Source organism: Barbus barbus (genome assembly GCF_936440315.1).
Source record: "Barbus barbus genome assembly, chromosome: 16".
Taxonomy (NCBI): domain Eukaryota; kingdom Metazoa; phylum Chordata; class Actinopteri; order Cypriniformes; family Cyprinidae; genus Barbus; species Barbus barbus.
The window spans coordinates 2,726,647-2,740,064 of record NC_136744.1 but is presented as its reverse complement, the minus strand read 5'-3'; the positions used below and the strand labels follow the sequence as shown (position 1 = coordinate 2,740,064).

Here is a 13,418-nt window from a genome sequence, read left to right as displayed (position 1 = left end):
TATACAAATATTGGATCTTTTTGGTACAAAAAAACTTTATAAACTAACCTTGTGAAAAATAATATAAAAAAATCTGCATTTCATGACCTCTTTAAGGCATTTATTTATTAACATATTTGTATTATTATTATATTATATAATAACTTTTTTGGCCTCTTGTTTGAGAAAATGACCAGAATAATAATAATAAATCTGAATAAGTGAAAATGGATAAATTATAGTATAGCAATGTACTCTGTTTGTAACTCTTTTGATCGCCACACGCAGTCAAGGTTATCTTTCTGCAAACTATTTAGAATTCAGGGCCATTTTACTGTGATCACCTGCTGAAAAGCAGCATGTGTTTTCAAGCATAGGCTTGACCTTATAAACTTCAAACTTGCCTTTTATGCAATGACTTCTGATGTAATAAAGAGATTGCATAAACTGTGCTGTTGTATAAACCGACCAAAGGTATTGAGGGAAAGATTATTGTACCTTCATTCCTGGGGCACCAGATGGCCCAGGTGGACAGATGCATGGCTCTGGGGTTGGATCAATGTCCGCTGGTTCATTAGCACACTGAAGAAAAAACAACAAAACTTGTTTTACCATGGTGCATTTAGTAAAACATAAAGCGTCAGCCATAATTTCCTTTTAGTGGTATAAGCTAAACCTTGTGGCAAAATCCAAAACAGCATTCAATTTCTCATTTCACGGCAGCCATTGTTAAATTATTCATTCATTCAGCAGTACGGCCCAGTAGTTCTGAAATTGCCAAATGACAGCAGTAGAAATACAGCACAACACAATTGTTGAACCTGACATTAACATAAGGTGCTTTAAAGTCAGCATGAAATCTAAATAAACCATTTTTATTTTTATGGAACATTGCACTGTTTATTATAAATGATTCATTTATGCACATTATTTATTTTAGCTCATGTGACACCATAATCTTAAATCAGAATAACTTCTTCCCCTCGCAACAACATCTCTTCTGAGATGACTCATGCACTGGTGTGAGGGCGGGACAATAATCCTAAATCTGCCACTTACATGAGATCACAGCAGTTAGCAAACAACAGTGATCCAATCAATTCCCAATGGACAACAGTTAAATCGTGACCTACATTTTTTTTTTTTCCTTCTCGTTTAAGAAGCTGGTTCACTCTGAAACATATGTCACAATAGGGAAGAAAAGATGATCTCAAGTTTCATGCCGACTTTAAGCTACCATATGATACACCGAGAAGTACTATGACACTACTATGCTTTTTTGACATAGTACCTTGATAGTAGGCTACTATGATATGCTCTAAAATATAGTATAGTAGCATGGTATTGCTAAAGTAGTTTTATTCAAGCAGTTTGACTGAATGCTTTTGTCAGTGAGAAGGTTCACACCAGCATCATTCAGCCATTCATTCTCAAAGCTGCTGACAGTCCACTGCAAGATTTTTCCAGCTATGACAATACTGAGACACTCCAAAAAAAACATGAGGCAAATCTTACCTCTGCAATTCAAAATGAGATTAGCAGTTACTTTTGAAAGCGAGCAAAGCCATCTTCAAAAGTACATACCTCTCCATCCTAAAAATAAAAGGAGTGAAAATACATAAAGGGGCAAGGGCAAAAACCATAATTTAGCTTAAAGATGCCAGGCTTTACTGCAACATGCGCAAGCAGAAAGCAAAATGATGTGAAATAAAGTGTTTGCCACAGTGTTTATAAATGCCCTACATCTCTAAACAGTGAGTCTGAAAGAGAAAATATTGCCAGGTCAAGCAAATCGAGTTAGTGAACTGAGAACAATGACACAGGCAGTGTTTCACAAAGATGTGATTGACTTTCTAATAAACGGTTCCTAGCAAATATCATGCTCTGTTTGAAACTGAGAAGATTCTTTTATTTTGTAAGTGAAATTGAACAGATTAGATAAGATTAGTACATTAAAAACATTCCAAACCACGTTGGACTGGAATTATAGGAATTACAAAAAAGAAATAAATGAACAAAGTCTTCTGTGTTTTACTTCTCAGTTTATAAAGACAGAATTGTCTGGTAATAAGATCAAATATTTTAAATATCAAATCACTCTTAATACGATATGACACTAATAGGTGGAATATATTTGGGCCAAATATAATATAATATATATATATATATATATAAAATGGGCCAAAACAGAAACATCCAAGATTCTTGTACTCACAACTCCAGGTATTTCACAGGCTGTTTCTCTGTTATTCTGCTCAGGGTCACAGTAGATTCTGAGTTTTTGTATTTCAAACTGTTCAGGGAGAGAGGGAGAGAGAGAGAGGTAGTTTAGAAAACTCAAGGCCTGGGGCTGAGGAAAAGGGGAAAGGTGCTCCCTGTTGCATATAAAACACATTTGGTGTCAACATGACATGGAAAACCACAGGAACACTGCTGTGTTGCACATGTTGAAAATGTTCCATGTTATGTTTATTCTTTGGCAAAAGATCACAAATACACAAATATTCCAATATTCCTTCATGAAATTATATAATATGCTTTGTCATCATTTTGTTAAATTTATACACCAGAAGTATTAAAACCAATATCATGTGTTTACTTTTTCCTTCATTTTTTTATTTATTTTGATTAGGGATGAGAATTAGTGTTTGAAAGAGTGATGTTTGTAGTCCAAAGAAAGAGTGGTGAATTAATCAATTTAACATTTAAATTACATATAAAACAATAAAGCGCTATATAAATGCATCATTCATTCATTCATTCAATTGAAAGTGAACTTCAGAATGTTGGCAGAATTAGGTCATCTGGTATGTTTTGCCTACTGTTTTACAATACCCTTTATGCACTCTATGGTTAATAGAGTCAATTATTGTCTAAAAATCACTATACTGCTGGGTTCAGATTAACCCAAAATGGGTTGGAAATTAAAAATAACACAGAATGACTACTGTGGTTGTGTATCATTTAGGTTTTTTACAATACCAGTGCCAAATACACTTTGCCGTTGCTAGGAAACGCTTATTTTTGTTTACTGTGTTGAGAGGTGCTGAAATCACGTTTGGTCTCGTACTGTATCGCGTATCTTGTCAGTGTGTGCACTTGCTTGGCCATTTTTAGTTGATAAACCGGAAAGTGGGTCCAGCTGAATTGAAATGGTGATTTGTTGGATTGGTATAAAAAAGGTTATTATACCGCGGCAGTCGTCGTGTGAAGCCCTCCTAGTGTGAAGACCGAAGAGTGTAAAGACCATCAACTCTACCGTACGACTCCACCGGCAAGGGATAGAAGTATCGCTTTTTATTTTAGTTTTTTCATTTATATGTTTACTATTGAAATGTTGTTATATGCATGTGTCAATTTTATTTAATTTCTTTATTTTCTTAAATATGTGGGTATATAGTATTTATAGAGTTGTAACTTTTAGTTTTAGTTACTTTTTCTTATTTGTAAGTCGCTAGTAAGTAAGTAAGTCAATCGGTGTGCCCTCTTGCAGAAAGTCCACATATGCATCACAGAAGTAATAGAACTCATGACGCTCCAGGAAATCCCTAATATGGACAAAGGTATCTACCTTTTGCTGTAACTAAATAAAACAAACAAAAAAAGATAGAAATGCTTTGAATGATGAAGCATGAAGACAATAAACACAGGACTGTGACAATCAGAGGCGTCATGCCCATTCAAAGTGAGGGGCACGTGCCCCCTCAGATTTTTGAGCCCCCTTTGGATTTTGAATGCAGCTTCCAAAAGACAAAATATAGCCGATTCATATTTTCTATATTCAATACAATGACACCGGCGTGATTAGATCGTTCAGTGCATATCATCAGCTGCTAAATTCAAATCTGCGTTCGCTGGCTGGCCAATCACACACGATGCTGTTGAGCTTATGAATGCAATGACCAATCAGAGGCGTTCAGATGAGTCATCGCTAAAATGCCAGTGTTTTTTTTCACTTGTTCGCTGACTGAATACCTCTTTCTGGTGAATTCTCTCGTCAGAAACAACAAAGTGCAGATGTGTGTACGAATATGTAAGTAAGATATTCATTTCATAGTGTAAGCTTCAGTGATTTTTTCAGTGGGTGTTTTTGTAAGTAAAAATGTTCTTTGATAATGTAAATGTTCTTAGCTCTCTTTATGTACAATGAATGTGTTACGATTAGTAGCCTAACTTACTCGTACTCTTTTTAATGTTTTTATTCACATTAACTTTAAATGTTGAATTCACATTAAACATAAATCAGTCGTATGTTATGGCATGACACCCATATTTAATAGATTACATTATTAGGTTACTTTGACCATCGCCCACTAGATCAACTAACATAATCTATAAAGGTGAGTATCAAGATATTTCATGATTAATATAGAATGTTTCGAATAAAAAGGAAAAATTAGATAAAACATAAGTACTGTTGTGGCTGCTGTGTGTCACAAAAGGAAGCAAATATTTTAATTGACAGCTCAGGCATTTAAATGCCACCGAAATCTGTGTTATGACTCGGTCTGGTACATACATGCCAGGTTTTGATACCCAACGCTAATGACGACAGTAGCAACACAGACAGTAATAATCGTCCCTCGATCTGAGCCAAACAGGAACAATTGTTGACGCTTAGTCCCACCCCCCATGCCCAGATTGGTTCATACTGTCATATATTCAACCAATAATCATAGGTTTTGGTCTTTTGTGTTTCTTTGGGATTTTGAGCAAATGCAAAGTGAAAGTAAAGTGTGTCGTGCGTGCGTGAAAACAAACACAAAATAACACACTTGCATAAGAGCACTCTCTGAAAAAGGCCAGAAAAACACAGGACAGAGCACTTTGGCATAAAACAAACCAAAATCAAGGATGAAAAAGCAGTACATATCGGATAAAGCACTGGAATGTCCCGGTAATTTTGTGTGTAGTTTGTGAATCATTTGCACTGCTTGTATTTTTGTTGCACAAGACAATTTTTTCACAACTTGCTGCAATGTTTGTTGTTCATACTCAGATTGAAAATATTTTTTTTTCTGGAAAAAAAGTTAATTTTATTTGCTGTATTTTGTTATTATATAACACGGTTTCCATTTTCTTTACTCCCTAAATGTTTTTTGGATACATCTATACTGTTAGTAAAGTAAATAGACCTATTTTTCACTGAAAAAGTGGCTATAACAATATTGTCATAAATGGCTATAACTTGCTTGGGGAATGTTATATGTTGACAATTTTATTTGGAAGTGTAAAACACACAGATACAACTTTTTAAGGGAAACAAAATCCAAACTTCAGGAGTTTCTGTTTGAGTACACAGTAAAAAAAAAACACCCAATTATTGCTTGCGTTTTTCTTAAAATTCTGTAATTTCGTTAATTCGTAGAGAAAACAAAGGGAATATTGGGACTTTAAATTAGCAAGACTGAATCTTCAAGTTCTCCTGTTTCTAATGATATATGGCACTTGATGCTGACTGCTAGAATTTGTCTGAAAAAACTCAGAAACGTAAGGGGGTGTCAGGTGCCCCAAAAATGTTCTAGGTCTTTAAGGGTTAACTGTTTAGTAAAATTGCTTTTGAAAAGTGTAATGCAGAATAACCATTAATTCCAATACTGGTTCTTTTGACTCTATGAATTTGTATAAGATTTTTTGGTTTAGACATTCTAGGGTTAAATCTAACAGCTCAGCATGTTGGGTCACATTTAACCCAATCCAGCTGTGTCAAAACTACCCAGCGCTGGCTTGCCAAAATGACCCAGATTTGGTTGTTTTTGATCCAGCGTTTTACTCTAGATTGTAATAGGTTAGAGCAGTGGTTCTCAAACTTTTTATGCCAAGTACCACCTCAGAAAATATTTGGCTCTCCGAGTACCACCATAAAGACTAACATTAAAATACAGTAGCATAGTAGGCCTAACTATTCAGATACAGCTCTGCACAGTTAAAAAACAAGGCAGTTTTATTCCTAATAAGAATATTTGTTGTTGTCAGCCACTTTAAATACACAGTTTGAACATTAACACCGCACTGTGCTTACATACAGGTAAATAAAAAACTTAATGATTCAATTAAAATTGTACTGTACTTAATTGTAAAATAAATAAAGATTAAATTGAAATGTATTGTGTTTTAACATCAATTTATATTTAATTTAGTGATTCCTCTGCGTACCACTAGAGGGACGCTGAGTACACAATTTGAGAACCACTGGGTTAGCGCTATCCATCGAGCTATCCTGCTGCTAATGCATTATTCACACTACTGAAGGAACCATCCGGCAATGTCTTCTGCTTAGTCTTAGGGGGCTTTCTCACTAGCACGTGTGGTGTATAGTTGATGTCAGTAGATTTGGATAATGTGAACACTGTTTTCTGAACTCAGGTGCACACCCGCGAACCGTACCTGAGTCCGCCAAAAAGGAGGTTCTGGGGATGGTTCATGTGAACCAGGATCCGAAGTAAAAAAAGTGAAGCAAGCCAGCATCCATTCATTTTGCATAGTCGTTACCTAGCAACAGGGCTAAAGCGCTGCCACTTTGATGATACAAACATATCGTGGTTCGGAAACAAAAACTACTGTATAAACACCATTCAGTGCAGACAGGGGGAAGGGGATCAATTGAACTTGGGTTCAGACCAAACAATTGTACCAAGTGTGAAAGCACCTTTAAAGGTTGAATGGTTCTAAATGAACTTGACATGTAGCAATGTAGCATGTCAGTTCTATGTGGTATGTACAACTCTCTTTCTGCGTGTGTGAGAAACACAGGGCTCGTGAATCAGGCACCTACACACTATGCATCAAATACACTGCACATCAAATGAGATTACTAAGAATGTTAAAATCTCTAATTTCGGTGTTCACCTTAGGTGAGTTAATATATAGCTGTAGTAAACTAATTCTCAAGGTCTGAAATTTTTCGTAGTCATTTTTTTTTTTTCACATTCTCTATCCTAAAAATTTGCCATGCACAGAAATGTTGCACACTGAATCTATTGTGTATTAATTAATTTGTTGCAAAAAAAAAAAAAAAAATGGTGAAACAATAGAAATGGAGTCTTCAAGCAGTGAGGATGATTTAGTTGTCCTCTCTCTTCTTGAAAAAGAAAGAAAGAGGAAATATTGGCTGTATCCAATCCTGTGATTGCAAAGACATGAAGGAGAGTTTCACCTCCTTATCAAGGAGCTGCGGGATTATCATGGGTGATTCAAAGTTTACTTTAGGATGTCAGTGGCTCTGCAATCAACTGCCACAATCTGTCTTTATATTCCGTCTCTTTGTATTCCACACTTTGTTTATCACACAGTGCTTTGTGCTGGGAGAAGTGGATACTTTTCAGACACCATTCTGGATTTTGGTGTTCGCTTGTACAGTGGCTCTGAATTGTCAAAACACCTCTTAAAATGCTTGCTACGGATGCAAAAAAACAAAAAATGCAGAAAATTGAACCTGCTCCAAATTGTTTTATGATGGATGAAAGTTTCTGAGGTTTCTGAGTTTCTGATTGATACAACATGAGGTCGTATTTACTTTTCAGTGTGTGGAAATTTTAGACGAGAATTTTGGATTCGGTGTGCAAGGACTTTTTAGCCTGTAATTCAATCACTGGCAAGTGAAATCTAACAATAATAAACATTATTTAGTTGCCTAGCGTGAAGTGTATTTGCATATGCGAGTGATGTACTCACAGTGTAGAGGGTTGATATTGGCCTTCCCTTATAATGATTAGGAGAAAGCTAACTTCAACTATTAAAATCCAAATAAAAATCTAAATTTTACCACTCTTTAGTGTGCCTGTAAGGACACACATCATCTCAATATCACATCTCCACTGCACCACCCAGGTAATTCAGTGAGATTTAGATGAGATTTTCAGTAATAAAGTATATTATTGGTGTTTATGACAAGAAATGACAGGTCTGTAGAATGGAATCCAAGAAGTCATTGGCATACTTACAGGTACAGTTGTTTCTTTACTGACGTACTTCCCAACCTGTGTTTTTCCATTAATAAAAATACCATCAGGAGGCTCCAGTGCCAAGGTTTCGATTTCCAAATCATCAACATACAGAGTGACATCTTCCTCTGTCACTAGAAGACGCAGCTGATGCCATTTTTCATCAAATAGTTTCTGTAAAATACATAGAATGCAGATGATGTTGTATTATACATTTACATTTTAGTTACATTACTTCATTAAGTTCATATACCATAAATGTGACTTGATGAGGAAGATGAGAACATTTCAGTTAGGGCTGCCCTCTAATAGTCGACTAACCATTAGTTGACCAGAAGAAGCTTGGTCAACCAAAATTGTATTAGTAAAAAAAAATATATATATATATTTATAAATAAAAATTCACTTTGGACTAAATAAAGAAATAGACAGGCTGAGTACAGCTGGAACTCAGCGCAATTGGGAATCCACAAATATAGTTAAACAGTACATGAGCGACTATGGACTTTGCGATGCATGGCGTTCTTTTCACCCCAACCGTAGGGAATATACTTTCTTCTCACATGTCCATCACTCTTACTCTCGTCTGGATTATTTCCTAGTCAGCAGCTCTCTGCTGAGTGACATTTCAGACACAGAGATAAACCCTATAGCTGTCAGCGATCATGCTGCTGTTTCTTTAACTCTAGTAAATAAGAAGGCCACTCCACCAAGTAATAACTGGAGATTCAATACATCATTGCTTAAAGACGATGATTTTATTAAATATTTTAAAGAAGAGTGGGCTTTATATTTAGACTATAATGACCTGCCTGGAACATCAGCATCTGTTCTCTGGGAAGCAGGCAAAGCTGTGATGAGAGGTAGAATAATCTCATTCTCATCGCATAAAAAGAAAAGAGAAAATAAATATATTCAGGAATTAGAAGAAACTATAAAAACTTTAGAAGAAGCCTACGTATCCTCCCAGGAACAGGAAATGCTGAAAAAAATACGTAAAGCAAAACTAGAATTAAATGAAATTATTAATAAAAAAACCCAATTCTTAGCACAAAGACTTCGCTGGCAAGAATTTGAATATGGTAACAAATCAGGTCAATTCCTAGCGAACCAGTTAAAAATAAATAAAGAAAAAACAACTATATGTGCTGTTAAAGATTTAACTGGGGATACAGTATATGACCCTGAAAGAATAAACAACACTTTCAGGGACTTTTACAAATCTTTATATTCTCCACAGATAAACCCATCTAAAGACGAAATTGACCAATTTCTTGACAATATAACTCTTCCGAAATTATCAGAAAATCAAGCGATGACATTGGATTCTCCACTGACATCAGATGAACTTCAGGAAGCCTTGAACAGTATGCCCAATAAAAAGGCTCCAGGTCCAGATGGCTTTCCAGCAGAATTCTATAAAGAATTCTGGGTAATTCTGTCACCAACATTCTACAGAATGTTGCAGGAAACCAAGGAAAATGGTAGACTTCCACCAAATATGAATTCTGCCAACATTAGTCTCTTGCTAAAACCAGGCAAAGACCCTGTATTGCCTACCAGCTATCGTCCAATATCCCTTATTAATGTGGACACTAAAATAATCTGCAAAGCTATCTCAAAAAGAATAGAGAAGATAACCCCTCTCATAATTCATTCCGACCAAACTGGTTTCATAAAAGGGAGGCACTCCTCAACAAATACACATAGGTTACTTAACTTGATAGACTATTCATGCAATAGAAACCTTCAAATTACAATATTGTCTCTAGATGCAGAAAAAGCTTTTGATAGGGTTAACTGGAATTTTCTATTTGCAACTTTACACAAATTTGGTTTTGGAAACTCTTTCATAAACTGGTTAAAAATATTATATAACTCTCCAACAGCATGTGTCAGGACAAATGGCCAAACATCCTCTAGCTTCTATCTTAAGAGGGGCACCAGGCAGGGATGCCCCCTCTCCCCCTCACTGTTTGCAGTTTTTATTGAACCACTAGCAGCAGCAATTAGACAGGCTACAGTGATTAAAGGCATTCAATGCAAGAATGTAGAACATAAAGTTAGTCTTTACGCAGATGATGTGTTACTTTTTCTTCAGCATTCACAAACCACTTTCTCTGAGGTAATTACATTAATAAACTCTTTCTCAAGAGTCTCAGATTATTCAATAAACTGGTTAAAATCAACAGTTCTTCCAATTAATTGCTCCTTCCAGAATTCCTCCACTCCACTGCAATCTGGAAATATTAAATATTTAGGTATTAATGTTTCTCCTAGGCTGACAGATTTGATTAAATTAAACCACATCCCACTTTTAAAGACGGTAGAAGATGATCTAACCAGATGGAAGTCTCTACCCATATCACTCATGGGAAGAGTCGCCTCAATAAAAATGATGGTTTTGCCAAGAATTAATTATTTATTTGCAATGATCCCGAGCAAACCATCACCTGACTGGTTTAGATCTCTGGACTCCTCCATCTCTAAATTCCTTTGGAAAGGTAAACCCCCGCGTATTAGCTTAAAAACGCTACAAAAGACCAAGGATAAAGGAGGACTAGATCTACCTAACTTTCACCACTATTTCTTAGCCAACAGGCTTCAACACATTTCAGGGTGGTTAAAACACACCCTCTTAGATGAGCCTTGGCTAGATGTAGAACAGGCATTATGCAATAATATAGAGATTTCGGATCTGCCATTCATTAGCTTGATCATCAAACGACACGTATGCTTCAAAAGCATCAGTATCAGCTCTTCTCTGACAGCATGGTGGGAGTTTCTAAAAATGACTGAGTCTTCACTAATCCCATGCAAACGTACCCCCATCTGGAACAATCCTGACATATTACTAAACAATAATATGATGAACCTCACAGATTGGAGTTGTAAAGGTATTAAATACCTGGAACATATATTAGAAGGGACAGACTTTATTCCCTTTGACAAATTAGTTAAACAATATGGGATTAACAAAAACAGATTTTTAGAATATCAACAAATTAAATCTATTGTAAAAGGGAAATTTAAATCTAATCATATCAAATTACAAATACCACCAAGTGTGGCAGATTTTCTTAATCTCAAAACCCCCAAATTAATGTCTAAAATATACAGGACACTTTCCAAAATAGATGAATCAGTATCACTTCCTATTGCAAAATGGGAGGCAGATCTAGCAGTAAACTGGGACCATAATTTCTGGTCTCAGATATGTTTAAAAACCTTTGAACTGATTAGAAATCCTGGTTTACAATTAATACAATACAAAATCCTGCATAGAGTGCACTACACAGGTCATCGGATGTTCAGGATGGGTCTTACAGCTTCTAACAACTGCTCACACTGTCAAGGCAATACACCTGACAATTACATCCACGCTCTATGGTTCTGTCCACCTGTTCAGAGGTACTGGTACAGGATTTGTGAAGATTTATCAAAGTGTCTTAAATGCTCTATTCCAGCCTCTCCTTCAGTCTGCTTGTTGGGCGACCTAGATGGTGTCACTACAGAAGGTAACACAATCCACATGGCTTTCACTGCCCTATGCATTGCTAAGAAGACTGTCCTCATGAACTGGAAAAATAAAAATAATCTTAATATCAACCAATATAGAAATCATTTGTGGGATTATATTAGTCTTGACACAGCTTCTGCTGCCACATTAGATCAATCTCTCTGGACTCCTTTGATCAGCTCCATCACCTAGTGTGAGTGGGGGTCCTGATTCTGTCCGGCTGTGGTTTTTGCGGTTGGGGTGACCATATGGGCTTGGGGCATCTGGGAGTTCCCTGGGGGTGGGTTTCTTGGGTGGTTCGGCGCTGGGGCTGCGATCTTGGCCTGGATGGGGTATTGGTGACTCTTGGGTGCTGTTTTTCTGGCGGCTGCATGCGGCGCTACTGGGGATGCCTGTGCCGGCGGACGTAGGTTGCCGGCCTGGCGGCTGCACTATTCCGGGGTTGGTCCGGGGGGGGCTTGGGGTTCTGGGGGCGCTCTGCCTCCCGGTTGGGGTTACGGCTGGGCCTGGGGGGCTTGGGTCCTGGTTGGTGTGCCGCCGGGAGCATGGGTTGGTGCATGCGCTTGGGCCCGGCCCTGGTGTGGGGGTCTTCGATGCATCGGTGCCTCCGCGGGGGGGATCCAATAGAGGCAGGGAAAACGGGCCTAACCTGGGTGTCTTATTGTCTTATGTAGTCTGGGAGTTGAATGAGTGATGGGGTGGGGTAGTTTTTCCTCTGCTGTGGGGTCTGGTGGGCCGCCCCGGGCTGCCATGGGCCCTGGTCTGGATGGGCCTGGGCCCCCCGCCCTGGGCAGATTTGGGGTAACGGGGGTGCCTATGGGGGTCAGCGGGGGAGCTGGCTCCGAAGGGGGGGGTATTTTGCCCCCTCTGATGCTTTCCTCCCCATCCCTAAGGCTTCACTTCTCCCGCCCCATCACACCAACACATAGGTAGGGTTTTGAGGTGCGGGTGTGTCGCTGGGATGCGGGGGAGGTGGTACTCCTCTGTCTCCTCGTGGCCGCCTGCATCTCAATCACACATTACAGCTTAGACATTCTCATTACTTACTGTCACATGACACATACATATAGGGCCTTGGGGGTGGGCACACTGAATGGCATCCGGAGGGCGGTCTGTTCATTCAGCCTCCCCTCTGGTGCCAGTGCCCACTTCTCAATTTTAAGTTGCACATAGACATTGAGGGCTCTAGGGAGGGGACGAGCTGACACAAGCTTGTGGAGGGTGCCCCTCCCCTGTTTTAAAGCACCCCTGTTTTAAAGCACCTTAGAACAACACACACCAACACTACATTTGAGCGGGTGAGGTGAAGCATGGGGTCTCTTTTTTTTTTTTTCTTTTTTTTTTTTTTAATCTCACACCCCTGTTCTCTGTTCTCTGTCCGGGGCCGGGGGCTGCGAGGATGAGCTGGCCGCCCGGTCGGGGTCTGGGCTGGTGGTCTTCTCTGCTGCTGCGGGGACCGGGGTGGTCTTCCTGTCCCCACGCCAGAGCGAAGGGGGTTCAGCTCCGGGATCGGGCGCTGATTACCCCTCTGGGGGTGGTGGTGCCTGGATCTAGGAGTATAGAGTGCATATAGGGAGTGTGAGTGTGGGTACCATGTCCATTTTTGTGTGTCTACATGTGGGGCGAGGGTGAGAATATTCGTTGCGTGCTTGAGGGTGGGAACGTATGCTTGTGTATATGTGTGCTTGTTCGTCTACGTCTATGTGTCAGGTCGGGCCTTAGACTCCACCTCACTCATCATCTCAGTCGACCCCCACCCCACCACCATGCCCTGCCGGTGGAGGATGCCGCCGGTGCATTGGTGGTTTCTCGCGCCGGGGTAGGATGCTCGGGTGAGCGCTGGCCCACTCTCGGCGGTCGCTTGGCGGGGCCTGGCCCTACTGGCCTTGCTGGGCCCCGGTTGGGGGGTGGGGGGCCCTTGGATCTCCGGGCCCAGGGCTCGGTCTGCCCTGGTATGGTCGGCTGCCGGCGGAGCC

The 13,418-nt window shown here is 39.2% G+C and overlaps 1 protein-coding gene across 1 annotated transcript in view; it reads right to left on the bottom strand.

Annotated features, from left to right (window-relative positions):
- The window catches only part of LOC306882067 (uncharacterized protein), a 133,996-nt gene that overhangs the window by 104,111 nt on the left and 16,467 nt on the right, over positions 1 to 13,418 (bottom strand). Inside the window, exons 6-8 of the mRNA XM_079436513.1 lie at positions 7,923 to 8,096; positions 2,195 to 2,272; positions 478 to 561 (exon numbers count right to left, since the gene is read on the bottom strand). Of these exons, the coding sequence (XP_079292639.1) occupies positions 478 to 561; positions 2,195 to 2,272; positions 7,923 to 8,096 (336 nt within the window). The remainder of the gene's footprint in view (positions 1 to 477; positions 562 to 2,194; positions 2,273 to 7,922; positions 8,097 to 13,418) is intronic.